General features: G+C 50.1%; 1 protein-coding gene across 2 annotated transcripts in view; it reads right to left on the bottom strand.

Annotated features, from left to right (window-relative positions):
* TBC1D22B (TBC1 domain family member 22B) overlaps window positions 1-27,220 on the bottom strand; it is a 92,824-nt gene extending 65,604 nt beyond the window's left edge. The window contains exons 1-3 of one of the 2 annotated variants that reach the window (XR_012750158.1): window positions 27,052-27,220; window positions 26,619-26,663; window positions 6,869-7,152 (exon numbers count right to left, since the gene is read on the bottom strand). Coding sequence is in view for 1 of the 2 variants with exons in the window: in XM_075333710.1 (XP_075189825.1) it covers window positions 6,869-7,152; window positions 26,619-26,663; window positions 27,052-27,104 (382 nt within the window). In the remaining variant the exon portion in view is untranslated. The remainder of the gene's footprint in view (window positions 1-6,868; window positions 7,153-26,618; window positions 26,664-27,051) is intronic. The other variant, XM_075333710.1, reaches the window with a different exon arrangement.
* Window positions 27,221-27,611: the final 391 nt, after the last annotated feature.

The raw sequence follows: 27,611 nt of genomic DNA on the forward strand, positions 1-27,611 counted from the left end.
TTGTCTGGTCTGAGGCTATGTGACTGCAGACTTGCACGCCGTGAGGATGCTTCATGCCAGAGTGGGCGGCCATGTAACCGCAAGTGTGCGATTTGCCTACATTTGACTAAACTGTATACGGCCTCACGCAATACGCTTGCATTGAGCGAGTTCACACCCATATAGTTTGGCATGTAACCGTATGTATGTGTACCGCCCCTGCAACAGTCAAACTGCTCGGATCCGGGGTCGCTGTGGCTCGAGGGTCTCTGCACCCGGGGGCTTGCAGCCACTTTGAAGTAAAACAAGGGAATATTTACAAGGGAGAGTTAGTGACGCCATCCGTGGTTCACGGTAAGAGGAGTACCGCTGCTGCCAATGGGAGTACCTGGGGGAGATGGAGCTGGGCAGCCAGATGATGTTCCCACCATGGGTAGGGGAGGCCCCGGGACTCTGGAGAATAGGTGGAGGATAGCGGGGCACGGACTGAGTGGGCACGCAGGATGCAGGGAGAGTAATGTACTCACTCAGGCTGTGTGGATGTTGGTGTGACCATTAAACAGACTCTGACACAGGAGTAAACCAAGTCTCTGGCTGTCGCTACCACTCTGGGGAGCTCATCCGGGAATCCGTTCCCGCTGGTATTGTTTGGTGGACTGAAGAATGCCTCCTGGACATGTAGATAAATGTTTCTGAGTGACCCCTCGGCCTGCAGCTGTCGGGGTACCGCTTCCTATAATTAAATAGGGGAGCTGTGCTCTCGATGGCTGACACTTGGGATTTCAGTGGGCCACATAGGCTGGGAAGCCCTATCCCCCTCGTTGTGTTGTTGCCTTCGATCTCTGAGCTCTTGGGGAAGTTCATAAAGAGACTATCCTCCACAGGGGAATTACCAGGTTGCGTGAAGCTACTGCCTGATCTAGGGTTCTGTACCCTGCCGTGCTCGGTACCGGTCTAGTTACTGGACTTTCCGGTGCCGACCGGGCTCCCAAACTAAGTCTGGGCACCCTTCTCCAATACCCTGCGACCGAGTCTCCGACTCCTCCGGTTCCAGACCACCGTCTGTGACCTAACCAAAGTCTCCCAGGGAGCTCCAACTCCCTCAGCTCCTCATTTTGGGAGCTACTACTGAACACCCTCCTCTCACTTTAAGAGCTGACTCTAAACTGACTTCCTCCCTTCCACCAGTCTGCCTGACCCCTAGGCGGGTGGCCCTTTTCCAGGTAGACCACCCACTGGTGTGCCTGACAGGGGGTGGTGTGAGGTGTGGTTAGGATCTGAGTGCTGAAGGAAAACAATACCAGAGTTAGGATCTCAGAACCATGGAGGATAAGTTCAGCACTATAAAGAGAAAGGAGTGCAGTTCCCTGTGTCACCCCGATAAGATCAGGGGCGTCACATATGCAAATCACATAACTGTGGTCACACGCCCGCCGCCGTCACCGGAGATTCCTCACAGCGCCAGATGTGAAGATTCATATCTGCAGTCACATAGCCTAAAGCTGGAAACCCCCTATAACGTCCGCATTTCTAAGAATGGTGTAGTAGCCACTTAACAATTTACGGGGTGCATGTTGCTGGCCACAATGTATAGGCACTAAACTTGCATATTTACAATTTTAAACTCTACCATTCTTTGCGCTTATTATTTGAAAACAGCAGTTTGGTGAAAAGTCACTACATAGGTTAATGCCCAGAAAATATTCACAATGGGGTCACTTGTGGGGAGCTTCTGCTGTTCTGGCACCTTTGGGGCTCTACAGAAGGTGCCCACATACTATTCCAGGAGAATCTGCACTCCAAAAGCCCTTCCTTCTAAGCCTTGCAGTAGTGTCTGACCACATATGGGGGTCCTGGCATACTCAGGAGATATTCTGGAGTACTTTTTTCTTCCGGTAACTCTTGTGCAAGTGAAAAATTTGATCCTAAACCAACATTGTATTGGAAATAAAATACGTTTTAGGTTCAATTTTCACGGCTCATTGTTAATAAAAAGCACCTGTCATTTCAAAATGCTGAGTAAGCTCCTGAACGAATTTCCAAAATGGCGTCACTTGTGAGGGTTTTTTTTTGCTGTTTTGGCACCTCAAGGGCTCTACTAAAGCGACATGGAGCCTGCATTCTTTTCCAGCCAAAATTGCGCTCCAAAAATGAAAAAGGCTACTCTCATTCTGAGCCCAGCTGTGTGCCCAAACAGTAGCTACATACCACATATGGGGTATTTCTGCATTAGGGAGATATTGGGTAATAATAGTGGGGTACTAGTTCTCCTGCTAGACCTTGTGAAAATAAAACAAAGAAAAATAGGCTTTGGTAGGAAAAAAAAAAATCTACATTTTTCTTCATTCAAATTTTCTGTTAATTCAGGTGAAGCACCTAAAGGGGTAACAAACTCCCTAAGTGGTGTTGAATACCACGAGTGGTGCAGTTTGTAAAATGTGGTCTTGTTTCGGGGTTTTCTAGAAGCATGCCAGAGTTATTACTACATAAAATGATGAAACCTATCTGCGGCAGAAAGGATTAATACTTACTTACACTGGTTTATTGTGGATGTTTATTCTCTATGCACATGAGCTGTATATGTTGTGCCAAATGACACATGGTGCAAATGTGTGCACTTAGCCATGTTACAATGTCACTTATAAGGAGAGTATGGCAGACTGGCTTTGTCGATCAGTAGGGTCTAGTCTTCTGTGTTCGATTAGTCATGCCTATTTACTGCCACTCCATCCATGCCGCTGAGGAAGAGAGCCAAGCACCGGGCTCAGCTATCTCCTCCATTAGAGTCATTTTTTTAATTAAACTGTTTCTTAGCATCTCATTATATTCAGATACCACATCTCTATTTAAGCCCCTATGCCCTCCTTCACCCCCATAGCCTAGATCAGACAAATAAACAAAAGTGAGTCTAAGTTTTTGAATGAAGCACACTTTTCCATTTAAAGGCAATCTGTCAGCAGAGTTTTGCAGTTTAATCTAAAAGCGATAGGATGTAGGGGCAGAGAGCATGATTCTAGGGTTATGTCACGTATTAGGCTGTGTGCTGTATCTGCAATACAATCAGTGTTTTATCAGCAGGAGATTATCACTACAGGACTAGGTCTCATGTGCAGGCCAGTCAGGCTAATATGTGTAACCCTACCGCCACCACCTATTGGCAGCTTGTAAATGATACATCGCTGGAATCAGGCTCTATGCCACTACATCATGCAGTTCTCAGATTCCGTAGCAAAACCTGTTGACAGATTCCCTTTAAATAGTGACTTAGATCAGTGATTGTGCCAGTGACAGAAACAACAGTGATCAGCATCTTTACACCACTCATATGGATAGTTTGGTGATCCTGATTCATTTAAAAGGATGTCAAGCCCAACAAAACTGCCGACTTACAGAAATTAACCCTTTCTAAATTACCTGTCTGACGTTACGTTATTATAGGGAGAACTGTAATAATGTGTTACTATGACGTTCGAGAAGAAATACCTACCTTGTAATGTAGTATATTTATTATCTATATATATAATTGCCTTATTCTGTCTGTCTGTCTGTCTGTCTGTCTGCCTTGCTCCAAAATTGTGTCCTTACGGTGACACAAAGCTGATTGGCCGCTGGGCTCGCCATGGCCCTGCCCCCCCGCACGGATTGGCCGCTCGCCCAGGCTGCGCCCCCACACGGATTGGCCGGCCGCTCGCCCAGGCTCCTCCCCCCCACAGATTGGCCTCTTGCCCCGGCACCCTGCAGGCATTGGCAACTCGGCCATGCCCCGCCCCCCTCACGCAATGCACGCTAGCTCTGGCCCCGCCCCCCCCACGCATTCCCTGAACCGACACGGTCATGGAGCCACGACTACCAGGTGAGTACTGTACCCCTGGGAGCCCACATCAGCGTACGCCGCCAAACCAGCCGACACATACCCTCGCATTGCTGGGGCTGGCCGGCGTATGCTGGTGTGGGCTCCCGTGCGAGCGGGGGACGAGATATGCTGGAAACCATGGTAGCATAGTTACCAGCGCATCAAGGTCCTGCAGCGGCGGAACAAACACACACGCACACACATAACAGCACACACACACACATACACACACACATCAGATCACACTCACTCTCACACACACCTCACACACACATCACATCGCATCCACATACTCACAACATCCTGGGATATCGCTTGCTTCTCGGCGGCGATACTGTGCTGTGAGCTTCCAGAACCTGCCGGAGGATCACATGGCCAGAAGCATGTGGTATCTCCGGATGTTGTGAGTATAAGCGCGTATGTGCAATATCATCAATGTGTGTGTGTGTGTGAGTGTATGCGATCGAGTGTGTGTGAGTGTATGCGATCGGATCTCTGAGTGTCGGCAGAGGAGCACGGCGTGCTGGAGGAGGCTGGGAGGAGAGAGGCTGATCCTGGGGAAGGCTGGGATGGAGAGGCTGAGAGAAGAGAGGCTGATACTGGGGGAGGCTGAGGCTGGGGTAGGCTGGGAGGAGAGAGGCTGATGCTCGGGACCGAAAAGGCTGATGCTGGGAGGAGAGAGGCTGATGCTGGGGGAGGCTGAGGCTGGGGTAGGCTGGGAGGAGAGAGGCTGATGCTGGGAGGAGAGAGGCTGATGCTGGGAGGAGAGAGGCTGATGCTGGGGGAGGCTGAGGCTGGGGTAGGCTGGGAGGAGAGAGGCTGATGCTGGGAAGAGAGAGGCTGATGCTGGGAGGAGAGAGGCTGATGCTGGGAGGAGAGAGGCTGATGCTGGGGGAGGCTGATGCTAAGGGAGGCTGAGGCTGGGGTAGGCTGGGAGGAGAGAGGCTGATGCTGGGGACAGAAAAGGCTGATGCTGGGAGGAGAGAGGCTGATGCTGGGAGGAGAGAGGCTGATGCTGGGAGGAGAGAGGCTGATGCTGGGAGGAGAGATGCTGATGCTGGGAGGAGAGATGCTGATGCTGGGAGGAGAGAGGCTGATGCTAGGGACAGAAAACGCTGATGCTGGGAGGAGAGAGGCTGATGCTGGGGACAGAAAAGGCTGATGCTGGGGGAGGCTGATGTTGGGGGAGGCTGTGGCTGGGGTAGGCTGGGAGGAGAGAGGCTGATGCTGGGGACAGAAAAGGCTGATTTTGGGAGGAGAGAGGCTGATGCTGGGAGGAGAGAGGCTGATGCTGGGAGGAGAGAGGCTGACGCTGGGGGAGGCTGAGGCTGGGGTAGGCTGGGAGGAGAGAGGCTGATGCTAAGAGGAGAGAGGCTGATGCTGGGAGGAGAGAGGCTGATGCTGGGGACAGAAAAGGATGATGCTGGGAGGAGAGAGGCTGATGCTGGGATGAGAGAGGCTGATGCTGGGGACAGAGAGGCTGATGCTGGGGACAGAGAGGCTGATGCTGGGAGGAAAGAGGCTGATGCTGCGGGTAGAGAGGCTGATGCTGGGAGGAGAGAGGCTGATGCTGCGGGCAGAGAGGCTGATGCTGAGGGTAGAGAGGCTGATGCTGGTGCAGCATGGCGGATGGAGCACGTTTGGGAGTGCGCAGCATGGCGGATGGAGCACGTTTGGGAGTGCGCAGCATGGCGGATGGAGCACGTATGGGAGTGCGCAGCATGGCGGATGGACCACGTTTGGGAGTGCGCAGCATGGCGGATGGAGCACGTTTGGGAGTGCGCAGCATGGCGGATGGAGCACGTTTGGGAGTGCACAGCATGGCGGATGGAGCACGTTTGGGAGTGCGCAGCATGGCGGATGGAGCACGTTTGGGAGTGCGCAGTATGGCGGATGGAGCACGTTTGGGAGTGCGCAGCATGGGAGGTGGAGCACGTTTGGGAGTGCGCAGCATGGCGGATGGACCACGTTTGGGAGTGCGCAGCATGGCGGATGGAGCACGTTTGGGAGTGCGCAGCATGGCGGATGGAGCACGTTTGGGAGTGCGCAGCATGGCGGATGGAGCACGTTTGGGAGTGCGCAGCATGGGAGATGGAGCACGATGGGGGGTGCGCAGCATAGGGGATGGAGCACGATGGGAAGTGCGCTGCATGGGGGATGGAGCACAATGGGGAGTGCGGAGTATGGCGGATGGAGAACGTTTGGGAGTGCGCAGCATGGCGGATGGAGCACATTTGGGAGTGCGCAGCATGGTGGATGGAGCACGTTTGGGAGTGCGCAGCATGGTGGATGGAGCACGTTTGGGAGTGCACAGCATGGGAGATGGAGCACGATGGGGGGTGCGCAGCATAGGGGATGGAGCACGATGGGGAGTGCGCTGCATGGGGGATGGAGCACGATGGGGAGTGCGCTGCATGGGGGATGGAGCACGATGGGAAGTGCACACCTCCCCCAACACACACACACGCGCGCGCACACTGCACAACACACCACACACACACACTGGGAACCATAAACAACTGCCCTACAGACACCCACACACACAGACAACGCTGCACACACACAACACCCAACACACAAACACCTCGGCACACACAAATATACGCACATACCGCACAACACACACATTGCACAAAACATACCTCCCCCAAAAACACACCACACACACACAAACCGCGCAACACACACACACAACGCTACAGACACACAGCGCTCCACAAACAACGCAACACACGCAACACACATACAACACCGCTCTCACCCCCCATCACACCCAGACAACACCCAGAACTTGTACAGCGCCCTACACAAACACTTGGTAACTACACACAACAACATCTATATCTATATATATATATATATATATATAACAAAAATCATACATGAACTACACAATACGTAAATTCTAGAATACCTGATGCGTAGAATCGGCCACCTTCTAGTATATATATATATATATATATATATATATATATATATATTTGACAAGTTTGGGGTGCAAAACCTTAATATGTAAAAAAGCCTGAGCACCCCCACCTGTAGTGACCCTGTGCAGCTGATCTTCACTGATAGACGTCACTATGGTCTGGCTGGGATGTTCTTCAGGCCTTTTGAAGTTCGATGTGATTTCTACCTCGGTATCTGTCATTTTTGGAGCAAGGGTATGGTAAGATACAGAATGTAGAATCTCTTCGCTCTCATCATCATCGTCATCATCAATATCCCAGGCATCGCTTGTACTTCTTGCAAACTCATGAAAACTGGAGGCTTTTCTACTTTTCGGATGACTCAAGTGTATTCGCTGGTGATTGGACGAAAAACTGTGGAGGAAAAAAAAATAAAAAAATAGTATTTTATTAATCTAAAAGCTTTCTGAGCTTTTCTGGTTAAATATTTTTTTAAAGAAAAAAAAACAAAAGAAAACTTAAAAAAACAAAGAAATAATGCTTAAAAGTAGAGATTGGTTGACCATAACATTTTATAAGATGTTCACCTTTAAAGGGAATCTGTCAGCATTACTAGGGGCAGAAAGTCTGATTCCAGTGTTGTGTCTCTTTCTCAGGAGCTGGCTGTAGTTTCAATACAATCAGTGCTTTATTAGCAGGAGATTATCAGTGCCGGACTAGGTGTCGTGAGCCAAGCTAATCTGTATAACCCCGCCTCCACCACTGATTAGCGCCTTACTGACAATGTAAAGTGTACATAAGAAGCTACCAAGTTGGGGTGTGAGCAGAGTTATGCACAGCTCAACATTCTGACCCCTGCTACATCTACACTGGATAATAGTGATTTTATCAAATCTGCACCAGGCAGTCCAATAATGTGACACTTCTCTGGAATCAGGCTCTCTGCCCCTACATCATGCTGCTCTCATATTACAGAGCAAATAACTGCAAGATCATTTTTGTTTTAAATTTCTTAAATGCATGTATTCTTGGCTAAAAATACATATTTTTTTGTAATGGAGTTTCAATAAAAATACTGCACCATTTGCCTTCTAAATCCTCTGTGTTGCAGCTCCTATCGCTGGCTGCAGTGAGTTAACTGAGAATCTGTCAGTAAGGGATTTTTTATGAGCTCCTCTCAGCTGACTTGTGACCACAGACCACAAGAAAGTGAAGGTGCAAGGAAGCAAAGAGTCTAGAAACCAAGTGGTACAAAGTTTTTAATGAAAATGAATCCCAAAAATGATTATTAGCCCCAAAATACATGTCCTTAAGGAAATAAAAATGGCCCAAAAGTGGACAACCCTTTTAACAAAAAAAAAATAAATAAAAATCAGTGTGAAAAGTGAAACACACAGTGCAGATTTATAATTCATAGCTTTTCAAGTGAAAAAGAAAAAAAAGCAATGCCTTACCTGATGACGCCCCAAGGCCTCCTACCCTTCCATACACTGATGGTGTGGAGCGGCATGGCATCGGGTAAGTCATGCAGATGGCGTTCTTCGGAAACATTCCTTACCCCTGGCCCATTCTTATTGGGAAGCCTCATGTCTCGCCTTCTCTCACACTCACCCTTACACAAGGCTCTGCTCACATCTGCAGCGCCATTCTTCTGTTCCATCACAGAGGCAAAACCATGAAAATACCAAGATGCCGTATCCATCACATCACTGATGCGGACAGTGCCCTCTGTTCTCCAATGTCTACGGTGGCATCTTACATAACCATCAAACGCTAACCCATCCAGCATGTCGGATCTACTACTACTCCTAAATGAGCAACAAAGACAAATGTAGGAACAGGTATCTGTCACCAGGTTTTTGCTAGCCCACCTGAGAGGAGCATGAGAGCCTGATTCCAGCGACGTGTCAGTTACTTAGCTGCTTGCTGTATTTTTGATAAAAATCACTATTTTATCTGCTGTAGAATAACCAGTTCTCTGAATGCTCAGCTTTCAACAACCCCACACACACCACTGATTGGCAAGCTTTGTGTACACTGTGCATAGGCGGAAAGCTGCCAATCAGTGGTGTGGGAGAGGTTATACAGAGCTCATAAATATGGAGAACTATATGACAGCAGGGGTAGTAGTTCTTTACTGATAAAAATCACTGCTTTATCAGCAGGAGGTTATCAAAACTACAGCAAGCAGCCCAGTAAGCGATACATCATTGGAAACAGGGTCTCCGTTTCCACATTAAAAAGCAGCAAAAGCCTGCTAACAATTTCCCTTAAAAGGAGCCAGTCAGTTGATTTATGCTGCTCAAACCACAAGCCGCATGAATCCGAGCTACTTAATTGCATCCAGGTATGTCCCTGTATAGGTATGTTCAAAGATCTGGCTGGGAGCTAAAGGCAGAGGCTAATACAACCCGCCCCTGGCTGGCTTCTCCACAGAATAGTCTGGCTGACTGGTCTCTCCCAATGTACACAGCTAAAGATAGGGCGGTGGTGGACTAGTCCCATCTTTCCCATTAGTCCACGGCCGGTCCTTTAAACTATGCTTTCTCTAGCTCCTTGCAGGGTTAAACATACCTGGCTGCATTCATGCAGTCAAGCTCTGGCACAAGATGCCCGTGGTATGGGCAGCATGAATCAGCTGAGTTTTAGAAGCTGCAAGTGGTAGTTGAAACATGCATCATCTCAAGGAGCCTTGTGTTTGGAATTTATGATCAGAAAACTACCCAAAATTGGTATTGTACAAGGAACCCCAGGGCCATTGTTAAAGCCATTCTGTAGTGCCTTTCACCTCTATTGGAAGGGGAGAGGACAAGGATGATGAGAAGGACGGGTACATAAGACCTAGCTCCGTGCACATGCAGCTGAGTGACAATCCCATCAGCGCCTCTCACCGGCTCATGCAGCAGTCTGAGGAACCCTTCAAAGCCATTTACATTGTGCGCACTACTAAGTATATAGAGGCATCATCATACTCTAAGCCTCAACATAAAGTACGTAAAGTCTTAAAAACAATGATACATGGCCGCCCATTCATTTTCTTTAATCAAACCTTATGAAATCTATTGGGTGATAACAGTGCCTCCAAAACACAGATCAAGGAGCTTTGCAACACTGTATTAATTGTACCATCAAACAGTTGTCATAATATACATCATGGGTGGACTTAGGGAGGATCCAGCATACAGCAAGACACACAACAAACAGGGGTTTCACCACAATGAACAAGGGGTGCACTGGGAAAACTTTAACAATGGTGGGTCCTGGTGCTAGGAAAGGGGATGACGAGACACCTCCTGCACTCACCTGCGGCTGTACCTTACTCCCCTAGCCAGTCCCTATACAAGTTCCACACCTGTTGCCAAGCAGGATACCTGAAAGTCCTAAGAGACCCTGTAATAACCCTGGCTAGTGAGCTGGCAGGTGAGGATCGCTAGTCCCACCGCTGCACTAATACAAGAGGGGAAGGTACGACAGACAGGGGAAATAACAAAAGATAAAGCCCAACATCATGGCTGTAGTCAGACACCAGGACTACACCGCTTCACAGCAACCAGGGCTCCAGCAGCTCCTTCCACCTCGAGGCCTAGCTTCTGAAAGGATCAGAACAACCGATGTCCTCTACTGGGAGATGTGACCATATATAGAGGAAGGGAGTGAGGAAGCACCTGAGGCCAGGAGTCAGAAGCTGCTAGAAAGTAAAACTGACATTAACTCTTTCAGCACCCAAGGAAAGGGAAATACTTTTAATGTGAGGAGTCTCAGATGGCAAAGAAAGACTGGCCCAGATTCAGTCACAAGTCTCTAGATGCAGCGAGACGGCCGTGACACTATAAGAGCCTAATAACATCAGTGAGTGGGCTAATGCAGGAAATGATATAGGATGTGGCACATTTCTCACAGGAAGCCTGTAATGATGGAGAAGAACATTTTGTGTCTGGGATATACAACCATTGTATATAGCAATACTGGGGACACCAATGGGCACAGGTACATACAGTATATCACAAAAATGAGTACACCCCTCACATGTTTGTAAATATTTTATTATATCTTTTCATGGGACAACACGGATGATATGACACTGATGCAATGTAACACAGTCAGTGTGCAGCTTGTATAACAGTATAAATATGGTGCCCTCTAAATAACTCAAACACACAGCCATTTAATGACTAAAATGATGACAGTAAAAGTAAGTACACCCCTGAGTTAAAATAACCAAATTGTGATCAATGTGTGAATATTTTGTGTGGCCACCATTATTTTCCAGCACTGCCTTAACTCTCTTGGCCATGGAGTTCACTACAGCGCTCCAGGAGCCGCTGGATCCTCTTCCATCCTCCATTACAATATCACGGAGCTGGTGGATGTTAGAGACCTCGCACTCCTACACCTTTCATTTGAAGATCTGCACAGATGCTCAATAGGATTTAGGTCTGGAGACATGCTTGGCCAGTCCAGCACCTTTACCCTCAATTTCTTTAGCAAGGCAGTGGTAGTCCTGAAAGTGTGTTTGGGGTCCTTATGTTGGAATGCTGCCCTGCGGACCAGTTTCTAAAGGGAGGGGATCATGCTCTGCTTCAGTATGTCACAGTACATCTTGGCTTTCATAGTTCCTTTAATGAATTGTAGCTCCGCACAGCTGGCAGCATCATGCAGCCGCAAACCATTACAATCCCACCAGCATGCCTGACTGTAGGTAAGATACACTTTTCTTTGTACTCCTCACCTGGTTTCCACCACACACGTTTGACACCTTATGAACCAAATAAATTTATCTTGGTCTCATCAGACCACAGGACATGATTCCAGTAATCTATATGCTTTGTTTGCTTGTCTTAAGCAAACTGCTTGTGGGTATTCTTTTGCAGCATTTTTAGAAGAGGCTTCCTTCTGGGATGACAGCCATGCAGACCAATTTGATGCAGTGTGTGTCATATCGTCTGAGCACTGACAGGCTGACCCCTCACCCTATAACCTCTGCAGCAATGCTGTCAAGACTCCTACGTCTATTTTGAAAAGACAACCTCTGGATATTCAACTTCTTTGGTCGACCATGGCAAGGCCTATTCTGAGTGGAACCTGTGTTAAGACACTGTAGTCTTAACCATTGTGCTATAGCTCAGTTTCAGGGCGTTGGCAATCTTTTTACAGCCTAGACCATTTTTATGTAGAGCAGCAATTCTTTTTTTTCAGATCCTCAGAGAATTCTTTGCCATGAGGTGCCATGCTGAACATCCAGTGACCGGTATGAGAGGGTCTGTGACTGATAACACCAAATTTTACACACCTGCTCCCCATTCACACCTGAGACCATGTGACACTAATGAGTCACATGACACCGAGGAGGGAAAATTGGACACAACTTCATTATTTTCACTTAGGGGTGTACTCATTTTTGCTGTCAATGGTTTTGACATTAATGGCTGCATGTTAAGTTACTTAAGGAGGACTCCAAATTTACACTGTTATACAAGCTGCACACTGACTACTTTACATTGCATCAAAGTGTCAGATCTTCAGTGTTGTCCCAAGAAAGGAGATAATAAAATATTTACAATAATTTGAGGGGTGTACTCACTTTTAGTGATATAGTGTAACATGTAGTCCATGGCAATCGTGAAAAAAGGCCATACATACGCAGCTTCACCAGCTAATCCAGAACATTAAGAGCTTATATTTGTATTACTTTTCTTAATATGCATGGAAAATACACAAATTGAATGTCGTAACAGTGGGGTAGCGCACATTACCATGTAATGTCACAATAGTGGGATAATATATATATATATATATTTTCACAAATGTTGGATATTGCACATAGTGATGTCATATCAATGGGATAATGCACAAAGTAATGTCACAATAGTGGGATATCGCACACAGAGATGTTACATCGTAGGGATAATAATGTCACAATATTGGGGTAACACATAGTGATGTCACAAAACAAAAAAGAGGCACAGCCATTACAATAATGGGATAATTCACACAATGCCACATTTTAGAGATAATGTACAAAGTAATGTCACAAAAGTGAAACAACGCACACAGCGATGTCACACTAAAGCGTCACAAGAGTGTGATAATACACACACAACGGTGTGACAATATTAAAGGGAACCTGTCACCAGAATTTTGAGTTCTAAACCCAAACTAGCACCTTCAGCAGCGCCTGTGCTGCAGTCTATAAAGGAGCATCTGGTCCCCTGACTCCCCCTGTAGACCCCACAAATACCTTTATAAAATCTCCCGCCCTGTATGCAAATCCTTGGGTCCGGTGCAATGGCCGTCCTAGGTTGCGGCTTCTGTCCCTACTATCGGCGCTAATTGCCTTACTCCTTTGATGACTGAAGTGGATTACGCCTCCGGCACCATCCTCATCATCGGGCAAAATCTCTCGCCTGCACAGAGACATTGCAGGCACTCTTTACTCTGCCCTATTCCAGGCAGAGACAAAAACATAGGTGCGCATGCACGAACTGGCGAGTTCTCTGTTCACACTCGAGATATTGCCCAGCAATCTGGATGAATCATCAAAGGAGGGACTAGAGCTGCAAAATAGAACGCCCATCGGACGGGACCCAAGGATTCGCATACACGGCAGGAGATCTTATAAAAGGCATTTGTAGGGTCTACAGGGGGAGTCAGGGGACCAGATGCTCCTTTATAGAATCAGACGCTGCTGATGGTGCTAGTTTTGGTTTAGAACTCAAAAATTTGGTGACAGGTTCACTTTAAGTTAACACACAGATGTCACATTTTAGTAATAATGCACAAAGTAATGCCACACATGTGGAACAATGCACAAAGTAATGTCACAGTCGTGGGATGATGCACACAGCGAGGTCACAGTCGTGGGATGATGGACACAGAGAGGTCACAGTCGTGGGATGATGCACACAGTGAGGTCACAGTCGTGGGATGATGCACACAGCGAGGTCACAGTCGTGGGATGATGCACACAGCGAGGTCACAGTCGTGGGATGATGCACACAGCGAGGTCACAGTCGTGGGATGATGGACACAGCGAGGTCACAGTCGTGGGATGATGGACACAGCGAAGTCACAGTCGTGGGATGATGGACACAGCGAAGTCACAGTCGTGGGATGATGCACACAGCGAGGTCACAGTCGTGGGATGATGGACACAGCGAGGTCACAGTCGTGGGATGATGGACACAGCGAGGTCACAGTCGTGGGATGATGGACACAGCGAGGTCACAGTCGTGGGATGATGGACACAGCGAGGTCACAGTCGTGGGATGATGGACACAGCGAAGTCACAGTCGTGGGATGATGGACACAGCGAGGTCACAGTCGTGGGATGATGCACACAGCGAGGTCACAGTCGTGGGATGATGGACACAGCGAGGTCACAGTCGTGGGATGATGGACACAGCGAAGTCACAGTCGTGGGATGATGCACACAGCAAAGTCACAGTCGTGGGATGATGCACACAGCGAGGTCACAGTCGTGGGATGATGGACACAGCGAGGTCACAGTCGTGGGATGATGGACACCGCGAAGTCACAGTCGTGGGATGATGCACACAGCAAAGTCACAGCCGTGGGATGATGCACACAGCAAAGTCACAGCCGTGGGATGATGCACACAGCGAGGTCAGTCGTGGGATGATGCACACAGCGAGGTCACAGTCGTGGGATGATGGACACCGCGAGGTCACAGTCATGGAATAATAAATTAAATAATTGGTTTGCACTCAAAATGAAATAGCGGTGCTGAAGGAGTGGGGAAACCCAATGAAATCCACTAGACTAAATCCACCGCACTCTCAACATTAGACTTATATTCTTGAAAAGAACTGCACAAAATAACCAACAAGCAATGTGTGGGAGCGACAAAATTAAATGGATTTTCGACCTCTCGGGTCTTAATCATCAGGTCGCTGCAAAATTAACAGAAAAGGTTGTACAGTCAATGACAAAAGAAAATCCATAATACACTACTCTCTGCCTTAACCCCATGATCACATTTAATTCCCTTTTCTGATGAACCAGTGATGATACAAACAATTCATATCACTGTTATGTGTAATGCACATTATGATGTAAACCGTACATCCTGCTACACTGTCATTTTCTTCAGGCAGAATTTTGTTTAGCTATTTTCATTATGTACTTACAGTCATATGAAAAAGTTTGGCCCCCCCTATTAATGTTAACCCTTTTTCTTTATAACAATTTGGGTTTTGGCAACAGCTATTTCAGTTTCATATATCTAATAACTGATGGACTCCGTAATATTTCTGGATTGAAATGAGGTTTATTGTACTAACAGAAAATGTGCAATCCGCATTTAAACAAAATTTGACTGGTGCAAAAGTATGGGCACCCTTATCAATTTCTTGATTTGAACACTCCTAACTACCGTATTTTTCGGACTATAAGACGCACCCTGGTTTTAGAGGTGGAAAATAAAACTTTAAGCAAAAAATGTGGTCATGACACACTGTTATGGGGCGAGGATCTGCTGCTGACACTGTTATGGGGGTAATGTCCCCAAATTCTCTACTAAGGTACCCCATCCAGGTAATGATCCTCCTGCCTTGTATATGATCCTGCTATAAACCCCCATCCTGCTCATATACCAGCATCCTGCTCATATACCCCATCCTGCTTATATACCAGCATCCTGCTCATATTCCCCCATCCTGTTCATATTCCCCCATCCTGCTCATATACCAGCATCCTGCTCACAATATACCCCCATCCTGCTCACAATATACCCCCATCCTGTTCATATACCCCCATCCTGTTCATATACCCCATCCTGTTCATATACCCTCATCCTGTTCATATACCCCCATCCTGTTCATATACCCCCCATCCTGCTCATATTCCCTCATCCTGTTCATATACCCCCCATCCATCCTGTTCATATTCCCCCATCCTGTTCATATACCCCCCATCCATCCTGTTCATATTCCCCCATCCATCCTGCTCATATTCGCCCATCCTGTTCATATACCCCATCCTGTTCATATACCCTCATCCTGTTCATATACCCTCATCCTGTTCATATACCCTCATCCTGTTCATATACCCTCATCCTGTTCATATACCCTCATCCTGTTCATATACCCTCATCCTGTTCATATACCCTCATCCTGTTCATATACCCTCATCCTGTTCATATACCCTCATCCTGTTCATATACCCTCATCCTGTTCATATACCCCCATCCTGTTCATATACCCCCATCCTGCTCATATACCCCCATCCTGCTCATATACCCCCATCCTGCTCATATACCCCCATCCTGCTCATATACCCCCATCCTGCTCATATACCCCCATCCTGTTCATATACCCCCATCCTGTTCATATACCCCCATCCTGTTTATACCCTTATTCTGTTCATATACCCCCCATCCATCCTGCCATATGCCCCCATCCTGCTCATATACCCCCCATACATCCATCCTGCTCATATACTCCCATCCTGCCATATGCCCCCATCGTGCTCATATACCATCCTGGTATATGGCCTGTATCCTATAGCACAGAGAAAAAAAATAAACGTTTATACTCACCTTTTCCTCACTTCCTGCAGCACCGGTCATCTTCCTCTCTGCGCTACTGATCTGTGTGTGTGGAGCCGTCCCCCTGCAGCATCGCGATGTCTTCCTGTCTGTGCCGATCACCTGATCAGCACAGATCAGCTGACCGACACAGACAGGAAGACATCGCATGCTGCAGGGGGACGGCTCCACACACGGGGACGGGTGAGTACACTGATTCACTGCACCCCGCGCTGATGATGACGCGCGGGGGGCAGTGAATACAGCCGCACATGATCACTCCAGGCTGTAATTGCCAGGGGTGATCATATGGACCGGCTCTTTACTATGCGCGCGTCCCCGCTCGTCCTCCCGCCCACCTGTCAGTGCCGGCTTCAGCGCTGAGAGATGGGCGTGCATATGTAATGAGCGGGCCCACGTGGTCACAGCAGGCTGCTACAGCCTGCTCGTGCCCCCGATGACCCGCTCCACTGCAGCACCCTCATTCCCGGCCGCAGCCCTATAGTCAGACCATAAGACGCACCCCCAACTTTCCCCCAAAATTTGGGGGAAAAAAAGTGCGTCTTATGGTCCGAAAAATACGGTACTTTTTACTGACTTACTAAAGCACTAAATTGGTTTTGTAACCTCATTGAGCTTTGAACTTCAGAGGCAGGTGTATCCAATCATGAGAAAGGGTATTTAAGGTGGCCACTTGCAAGTTGTTCTCCTATTTGAATCTCCTATGAAGAGTGGCATCATGGGCTCCTCAAAACAACTCTCAAATGATCTGAAAACAAAGATTATTCAACATAGTTGTTCAGGGGAAGGATACAAAAAGTTGTCTCAGAGATTTAAACTGTCAGTTTCCACTGTGAGGAACATAGTAAGGAAATGGAAGAACACAGGTACAGTTCTTGTTAAGCCCAGAAGTGGCAGGCCAAGAAAAATTTCAGAAAGGCAGAGAAGAAGAATGGTGAGAACAGTCAAGGACAATCCACAGACCCCCTCCAAAGACCTGCAGCATCATCTTGCTGCAGATGTTGTCAATGTGCATCGGTCAACAATACAGCGCACGTTGCACAAGGAGAAGCTGTATGGGAGAGTGATGCGAAAGAAGCCGTTTCTGCAAGCACGCCACAAACAGAGTCGCCTGAGGTATGCAAAAGCACATTTGGACAAGCCAGTTACATTTTGGAAGAAGGTCCTGTGGACTGATGAAACAAAGATTGAGTTGTTTGGTCATACAAAAAGGCGTTATGCATGGAGGCAAAAAAACACGGCATTCCAAGAAGAAGGGAATTTTGTTACTTACCGTAAATTCCTTTTCTTCTAGCTCTTATTGGGAGACCCAGACGATTGGGGTATAGCTACTGCCCTCCGGAGGCCACACAAAGCACTACACTAAAAAGTGCAAGGCCCCTCCCCTTCTGGCTATACCCCCCCCGTGGTATCACGGGTTCTCCAGTTTTAGTGCCAAAGCAAGAAGGAGGAAGCCAATAACTGGTTTAAACAAATTAACTCCGAATAACGTCGGAGAACTGAAAAACCGTTCAACATGAACAACATGTGTACCCGCAAACAACAAAAAAATCCCGAAGGACAACAGGGCGGGTGCTGGGTCTCCCAATAAGAGCTAGAAGAAAAGGAATTTACGGTAAGTAACAAAATTCCCTTCTTCTTCAGCGCTCTATTGGGAGACCCAGACGATTGGGACGTCCAAAAGCTGTCCCTGGGTGGGTAAAGAAATACCTCATGTTAGAGCTGCAAAACAGCCCTCCCCTACGGGGGTGTCACTGCCGCCTGCAGGACTCTTCTACCTAAGCTGGCATCCGCCGAAGCATAGGTATGCACCTGATAATGCTTGGTGAAAGTGTGCAGACTCGACCAGGTAGCTGCCTGGCACACTTGTTGAGCCGAAGCCTGGTGTCGTAATGCCCAGGACGCACCCACGGCTCTGGTTGAGTGGGCTTTTAGCCCTGAAGGAACCGGAAGCCCCGCAGAACGGTAGGCCTCTAGAATTGGTTCTTTGATCCATCGAGCCAGGGTGGCTTTAGAAGCCTGCAACCCCTTGCGCGGACCAGCGACAAGGACAAAAAGTGCATCGGAACGGCGCATGGGCGCCGTGCGGGAAATGTAGATTCTGAGTGCTCTCACCAGATCTAGCAAACGTAAGTCCTTTTCATACCGGTGAACCGGATGAGGACAAAAGGAAGGCAAGGATATATCCTGATTAAGATGAAACGAGGATACGACCTTAGGGAGAAACTCCGGAATGGGGCGCAGCACTACCTTGTCCTGGTGGAACACCAGGAAGGGAGCCTTGGATGACAGAGCTGCCAGCTCCGACACTCGCCGAAGCGATGTGATCGCAACAAGAAACGCCACTTTCTGTGACAGGCGAGAAAAGGAAACTTCCTTCAGAGGCTCGAAAGGCGGCTTCTGGAGAGCAACTAGTACCCTGTTCAGATCCCATGGATCTAACGGCCGCCTGTACGGGGGCACAATATGACAGACCCCCTGCAGGAACGTGCGCACCTTGGGAAGACGTGCTAGACGCTTCTGAAAAAACACGGATAGTGCCGAGACTTGCCCTTTAAGGGAGCTGAGCGACAAGCCCTTTTCTAACCCTGATTGTAGGAAAGAAAGAAAGAAAAATGGGCAATGCAAATGGCCAGGGAGACACTCCCTGAGCGGAACACCAGGATAAGAAAATCTTCCACGTTCTGTGGTAGATCTTAGCAGAAGTCGGCTTTCTAGCCTGTCTCATTGTGGCTACAACTCCTTGGGATAATCCTGCAGACGCTAGGATCCAGGACTCAATGGCCACACAGTCAGGTTCAGGGCCGCAGAATTCTGATGGAAAAACGGCCCTTGGGACCGTAAGTCTGGTCGGTCTGGAAGTGACCACGGTCGGCCGACCGTGAGATGCCACAGATCCGGATACCACGATCTCCTCGGCCAGTCTGGGGCGACAAGTATGACGCGGCTGCAATCGGATCTGATCTTGCGTAAGACTCTGGGCAAGAGTGCCAGAGGCGGGAATACGTATGGGAGCCGGAACTGCGACCAATCCTGTACTAAGGCGTCTGCCGCCAGAGCTCTTTGATCGCGCGACCTCGCCATAAATGCCGGGACCTTGTTGTTGTGCCGGGACGCCATTAGGTCGACGTCCGGCACTCCCCAGCGGCGACAGATTTCCTGAAACGCGTCCGGGTGAAGGGACCATTCCCCTGCGTCCATGCCCTGGCGACTGAGGAAGTCTGCTTCCCAGTTTTCTACGCCCGGGATGTGAACCGCTGATATGGTGGATGCTGTGTCTTCCACCCACATTAGAATGCGCCGGACTTCTTGGAAGGCTTGCCGACTGCGCGTCCCTCCTTGGTGGTTGATGTATGCCACCGCTGTGGAGTTGTCCGACTGGATTCGGATCTGCTTTCCTTCCAGCCACTGTTGGACGGCTAGTAGGGCAAGATACACTGCCCTGATTTCCAGAACATTGATCTGAAGGGTGGACTCCTGCGGAGTCCACGTTCCCTGAGCCCTGTGGTGGAGAAAAACTGCTCCCCACCCTGACAGACTCGCATCTGTCGTGACCACTGCCCAGGACGGGGGGAGGAAGGATCTTCCCTGAGACAATGAGGTGGGAAGGAGCCACCATTGTAGAGAGTCCTTGGCCGTCTGGGAGAGGGAGACTTTCCTGTCTAGTGACGTTGACTTTCCGTCCCATTGGCGGAGAATGTCCCATTGAAGTGGGCGCAGATGAAACTGCGCAAAGGGAACTGCTTCCATGGCTGCCACCATCTTCCCTAGGAAGTGCATGAGGCGCCGCAAGGGGTGCGACTGACCCTGAAGGAGAGATTGCACCCCTGTTTGAAGTGATCGCTGTTTGTTCAGCGGAAGCTTCACTATCGCTGCTAGAGTATGGAACTCCATGCCAAGATACGTGAGTGATTGGGTCGGTGACAGGATCGACTTTGGAAAGTTGATGATCCATCCGAAAGACTGTAAGGTCTCCAGCGTAGCATTCAGGCTGAGTTGGCATGCCTCTTGAGAGGGTGCCTTGACCAGTAGATCGTCTAGGTAAGGGATCACCGAGTGTCCCTGAGAGTGCAAGACTGCTACCACTGCCGCCATGACCTTGGTGAAGACCCGTGGGGCTGTCGCCAGACCGAATGGCAGCGCTACGAACTGAAGATGGTCGTCTCCTATCACAAAACGTAGAAAACGTTGATGTTCTGTAGCAATTGGCACGTGGAGATAAGCATCTTTGATGTCTATTGAGGCAAGAAAGTCTCCTCGAGACATTGAGGCAATGACAGATCGTAGGGTTTCCATCCGGAACCGCCTGGCGTGCACATGTTTGTTGAGCAGTTTTAGGTCCAGAACAGGACGGAATGAGCCGTCCTTTTTTGGAACCACAAAGAGATTGGAGTAAAACCCTCGACCCTGTTCCTGAGGAGGGACAGGGATCACTACTCCTTCCGCTCTTAGGGAGTCCACCGCCTGCAGCAGGGCATCTGCTCGGTCTGGATGTGGGGAGGTTCTGAAGAACCGAGCTGGAGGACGAGAACTGAACTCGATTCTGTACCCGCGAGACAAAATGTTTGTCACCCACCGGTCTTTGACCTGTGACATCCAAATGTCGGAAAAGCGGGAGAGCCTGCCCCCGACCGGAGATGCGGGGGGGGGAGGCTGGAAGTCATGAGGTAGCCGCTTTAGAAGCGGTTCCTCCATTTGCTTTCTTGGGGCGTGCGTGAGCCCGCCAGGAATCTGAGACTCTTTGCGTCCTCTGAGTCCCTTTGAGCGAGGAGAATTGTGTCTTGCCCGAACCTCGAAAGGACTGAAACCTCTGCTGCAATTTTTTCTGCTGAGGTTTGCTTGATCTGGGCTGGGGTAAGGAAGAGTCTTTACCCTTGGACTGTTTAATGATGTCAGCCAATGGCTCGCCAAACAGTCTATCTCTAGATAAAGGCAAGCTGGTTAAACATTTTTTGGAACCAGCATCTGCTTTCCAGTCCTTTAACCACAAGGCTCTGCGCAAAACTACCGAATTGGCGGACGCCATTGAGGTGCGGCTGGTAGATTCTAGGACCGCATTAATAGCGTAAGACGCAAACGCAGACATCTGCGAGGTAAGGGACGCCACTTGCGGCACCGCTGGATGTATGATAGCATCCACTTTCGCTAAACCAGCTGAAATAGCTTGGAGTGCCCATACGGCAGCGAATGCTGGAGCAAACGACGCGCCGATAGCTTCATAGACAGATTTTAACCAAAGGTCCATCTGTCTGTCATTGGCATCCTTAAGTGAAGCGCCATCCTCCACTGCAACTATGGATCTAGCTGCAAGTTTGGAAATCGGGGGGTCTACTTTTGGACACTGGGTCCAGCGCTTGACCACATCAGGGGGGAAAGGAAAACGTGTATCCCTAGAACGTTTAGAGAAACGCCTTTCTGGATGAGCGTCGTGTTTCTGGATTGACTCTCTGAAGTCAGAGTGATCCAAGAAAGCACTCAATTTACGCTTGGGATAGAGGAAACGAAACTTCTCCTGCTCTGCAGCTGCCTCCTCTGCAGAAGGAGCTGGGGGAGAAATATCCAACAGTCTATTGATGGCTGAGATAAGCTCGTTTACCATGGCGTCCCCATCCGGGGTATCCAGATTGAGAGGGGTTCCAGGATAAGACTCCTGATCACTCTCTTCAGACGCATCACAGGGCGACTGATTGCGCTGAGACCCTGAGCAGTGTGATGACGTTGAGGGTCTTTCCCAGCGAGCTCGCTTAGGGTGGCTGGGGCTATCATCTGAGTCATAATACTCAGCCTGGGAAGCCGGGGACCCCCTTGCAGTCTGGATTAATTCCAACTGAGGGGGATTAGAGGACAGAGACCTCACCGTGTCCATAGACTGAGCCCCAGACATGGATTGCAAAGTTTCAAGGATTTTTGCCATAGTCACAGACATTCCGTCAGCAAAAACTGCAAAGTCTGTCCCTGACACCGGGGCAGGACTTACAAGCGTCTCAGCCTGGGTCACTACCCCTCCGGACTCCGGCTGGCGAAGCAGCACCGGATCTGAGCATTGCACACAATGGGGGTCTTTGGAACCTGCTGGTAGAGCAGCCCCACATGCAGCACACGCAGTGTACACAGCCCTAGCCTTGGCAGCCTTGCGTTTTGTGGATGACATGTTGCTGCCTCCTCAGAGCGATCTGGGGTATCCAGCCAGGAAGCGACCTCACAGTGCAAGAAATAAATAAATATATATATCTGGTGACACAGTACACCAATACACACTGAGGCACTAGAGGGGCCAGCTGAAATGCCGCTTACCGCCCGCTTAAGAGCGGGTGTGTGGTTCTCCAAAAGCCCCCTAGTCCAGGTCTCCCAGAGCCTTGCGTCCTTCCTCTAGCCAGACTGCATGTAATGGCTGCCGGCGTCCTAGGAGAGGAGGGGGGGGCGGGCCCTGGGCGTTCCTGACTAAGAGCGGGAAGCCTGCTTCCCTCTGTGCCTAGTGAGAGGGCTGGAGCATGTAAATCAGGCTCCAGCCCTCGTCGCTGCTGCGAAACAGCGTCTCTCCCCTACCCTGATTGACAGGGTGGGGGCGGGAACGAAGCGGAGCTAGGCCGCAAAAGCCGGGGACTGGATTTATAAACGCCGCCGCCGTAAAAGCGCGGTCGGCGTGTCCCCGGCGCACTACAAGTCACAGCAGCGCCGCCGGTCCAGTGGGGGTCGGCGCTGCGTTCCCACAACACAAAAGTCCCCCAGTAAACTGCAGGAACACCAACTCAATCGTTACGGTCCCCGGCGCACTACAACACCCAGCCAGCCCGGAGTGTGTCTGTGCCTGCCGGGGACACAGAGTACCTGTATGATGCAGGGCCATGTCCCTGAATGTACTCCTGCTCCATATCCATCAGGTTCAAATGGGTCTGTGGATGGAGCCCGGCGTCAGAGCTTAGAGGCCGGCAGGATCCCACTTCCACAGAGCCCTACAAGGGGATGTGGAAGGAAAACAGCATGTGGGGCTCCAGCCTCTGTACCAGCAATAGGTACCTCAACCTTACAACACCATCCACGGGTGAGAAGGGAGCATGCTGGGGGCCCTATATGGGCCCTCTTTTCTTCCATCCGAAATAGTCAGCAGCTACTGCTGACTAAAATCTGTGGAGCTATGCGTGGATGTCTGACCTCCTTCGCACAAAGCTTGAAAACTGGAGAACCCGTGATACCACGGGGGGGTATAGCCAGAAGGGGAGGGGCCTTGCACTTTTTAGTGTAGTGCTTTGTGTGGCCTCCGGAGGGCAGTAGCTATACCCCAATCGTCTGGGTCTCCCAATAGAGCGCTGAAGAAAAGCACTTGCTACCCACAGTAGAATTTGGTGGAGGTTCCATCATGCTTTGGGGCTGTGTGGCCAATGCCGGCACCGGGAATGTTGTTAAAGTTGAGGGTCGCATGGATTCAACTCAGTAGCAGCAGATTCTTGACAATAATGTGCAAGAATCAGTGACAAAGTTGAAGTTACGCAGGGGATGGATATTTCAGCAAGACAATGATCCAAAACACCGCACCACATCTACTCAGGCATTCATGCAGAGGAACAATTACAATGTTCTGGAATGGCCATCCCAGTCCCCAGACCTGAATATCATTGAAAATCTGTGGGATGATTTGAAGCGTGCTGTCCATGCTCGGCGACCATCAAACTTAACTGAACTGGAATTGTTTTGTAAACAGGAATGGTCAAATATACCTTCATCTTTTCTGTTACCTTTGCAGCAACTTTATGATTAAGACCCGAGAGGTCGAAAATCCATTTAATTTTGTTGCTCCCACACATTAGTTGTTTATTTTGTGCAGTCCTTTTCAATGAACTTTTCAAGAATATAAGTCTAATATTGAGAGTGTGGTGGATACAGTCGTGGAATAACATACACAGTGAGCAGGGCCGGCTCCAGGTTTTTGTGGGCCCCGGGCGGAAGAGTCCCAGTGGGCCCCATAAACACACAGACACACACATACACAGATATGTACATATACATATTTAAAGATAAGCTCACAAAAATACATATAAACAGACAAATCTATACAGAGTCATACATAGATACACATCATACATGCATACAGACAGACACACAAAACTCTGCTGCATACATACAGACACACACACTGCTCTGCTGCATACATACAGACAGACACACACTGCTCTGCTGCATACAGACACACACACTGCTCTGCTGCATACATACAGACACACACACTGCTCTGCTGCATACATACAGACACACACTGCTCTGCTGCATACATACAGACACACACACTGCTCTGCTGCATACAGACAGACACACACACACACTGCTCTGCTGCATACATACAGACAGACACACACACACTGCTCTGCTGCATACATACAGACACACTGCTCTGCTGCATACATACAGACACACACACAGACAGACACCTTGCTCTGCGGGGCCCACACATGTGGCTGAAGGGAGGGGAGGGGGGAAGGGCATACATCACGTGGGGGAGAAGCCCATACAGTTCACCGTGGACCATCAATCGGGGGGCGCGGAGGGCACATACAGATCGAGTGGGGGGGGGGGATGGGTGTCCCACATACCGCTCAGGTCACGGTGGAGAGGGCCCACACAGCGTCGGAGAGAAGTGCTGTGCTGAGGGTCGCTGGCTGGCACTGCGCCTCCTTCATCTGTGGGACCGAGCAGGACACCATGCAGCAGCTCCGCCCACAGATGAAGCTCAATCCAGGAGGACACAGCGAACGCTGTGGTCTGTGTGCCTTAAAGGGACGGCAGCCAGGCACAGTTTCCTGCCGAGGACTGCGGTCCCCGGAACTCGGCCCGGAGGCAGCAGAACTGACGAGGCCGAGTGGGCCCCCCCAGCTCTCCAGGGCCCCGGCATTTGCCCGAGTATGCCGGGTACTGATGCCGGCCCTGACAGTCAGATCACAGCCGTGGGATGATGCACACAGCGAGGTCACAGCCGTGGGATGATGCACACAGCGAGGTCACAGCCGTGGGATGATGCACACAGCGAGGTCACAGCCGTGGGATGATGCACACAGCGAGGTCACAGCCCTGGGATGATGCACACAGCGAGGTCACAGCCGTGGGATGATGCACACAGCGAGGTCACAGCCCTGGGATGATGCACACAGCGAGGTCACAGCCGTGGGATGATGCACACAGCGAGGTCACAGCCGTGGGATGATGCACACAGCGAGGTCACAGCCGTGGGATGATGCACACAGCGAGGTCACAGCCGTGGGATGATGCACACAGCGAGGTCACAGCCGTGGGATGATGCACACAGCGAGGTCACAGCCGTGGGATGATGCACACAGCGAGGTCACAGCCGTGGGATGATGCACACAGCGGGGTCACAGCCGTGGGATGATGGACACAGCGGGGTCACAGCCGTGGGATGATGGACACAGCGAGGTCACAGCCGTGGGATGATGGACACAGCGGGGTCACAGCCGTGGGATGATGGACACAGCGAGGTCACAGCCGTGGGATGATGGACACAGCGAGGTCACAGCCGTGGGATGATGGACACAGCGAGGTCACAGCCGTGGGATGATGGACACAGCGAGGTCACAGCCGTGGGATGATGCACACAGCGAGGTCACAGCCGTGGGATGCTGCACACAGCGAGGTCTCAGCCGTGGGATGCTGCACACAGCGAGGTCACAGCCGTGGGATGATGCACACAGCGAGGTCACAGCCGTGGGATGATGCACACAGCGAGGTCACAGCCGTGGGATGATGCACACAGCGAGGTCACAGCCGTGGGATGATGGACACAGCGAGGTCACAGTGGTGGGATGATGGACACAGCGAGGTCACAGTGGTGGGATGATGGACACAGCGAGGTCACAGTCGTGGGATGATGGACACAGAGAGGTCACAGTCGTGGGATGATGGACACAGCGAGGTCTCAGCCATGGGATGATGCACACAGCGAGGTCTCAGCCGTGGGATGATGCACACAGCGAGGTCTCAGCCGTGGGATGATGCACACAGCGAGGTCTCAGCCGTGGGATGATGCACACAGCGAGGTCTCAGCCGTGGGATGATGCACACAGCGAGGTCTCAGCCGTGGGATGATGCACACAGCGAGGTCTCAGCCGTGGGATGATGCACACAGCGAGGTCTCAGCCGTGGGATGATGCACACAGCGAGGTCACAGCCGTGGGATGATGCACACAGTGAGATCACATTAAGGCACACATCTGTCAGAGCAGCAGATCACGTATTGTAGGATGCCATAAAGGAGTACTAAGGATTTTCTTAGAGATTCCATACAAATCCTTGAATGTAAAGCTCTCACCTCCTTTCAAGCGGTGGTTGCTGGGCGCCATACACCGGCTGGATACTGAGGAAACAAAAAGGAGGAATTACAAGGTGAGCATTATAATACTGCAGGAAGGCTGCTACCTAACGTACAGACCCCACACTGACTGACAGGCTGTCCTCACATAGTGCCTCCTGGCAGAGGTGCTGCTCAGTGACAGCCATGTCTCCCAGGACTCACTATGGGCAGTGATGAGGGGACACAGGAACTGGAGGGCTGAGGAGGGACTTGTGCTCATCAGGCAGACATGCTCCTGGACTGGGCAGGGCTTCTATTCAGAGACCAAGTAGACAGCTTCTCCTCAGCCAGAGATGGCTGATACCAGAGAGCAATAGAATCAAATGTCTACAGCCTGCAGCTGGCATCATGCAGCAGCCACTTTATACTGTGCCTCACCACGTCTACCAACCTGCCTGGTAGTTTTGAACTTCTCTTCCAGAACTGCCGCCTGTTCTCTGACATCCCGGTGGCCTTGTCAGGTTCTCCCTGTTGGAAACTCTCATCCACTTCCACACAGCAGCTTGGTTAATTCAGCAGCGCCTTCCAGACGCAGCCAATCAGCAGTGACAATGCTGCGAGGTCACTTCCAACAACCAGGGTAGCGGCTCGTCCCTATCCTCTACTAGGACCTTGATGACGTCCCGGTCACATGACCATGATGCCAGCACACCACGTGACCGCGCACTGGTGAAAGTTCTGACTGCGAGTGTCAGACTCAGTGAGCGAGGGATGTAGAGAGGCAGGTTGTGTGAGGCGGCTGTGCGCCATTGTGTGATATTGTGTGAGGCGGCTGTGCGCCATTGTGTGATATTGTGTGAGGCGGCTGTGCGCCATTGTGTGATATTGTGTGAGGCGGCTGTGCGCCATTGTGTGATATTGTGTGTGAGGCGGCTGTGCGCCATTGTGTGATATTGTGTGTGAGGCGGCTGTGCGCCATTGTATGATATTGTGTGAGGCGGCTGTGCGCCA

Source organism: Anomaloglossus baeobatrachus, chromosome 2, assembly GCF_048569485.1.
Source record: "Anomaloglossus baeobatrachus isolate aAnoBae1 chromosome 2, aAnoBae1.hap1, whole genome shotgun sequence".
NCBI lineage: Eukaryota > Metazoa > Chordata > Amphibia > Anura > Aromobatidae > Anomaloglossus > Anomaloglossus baeobatrachus.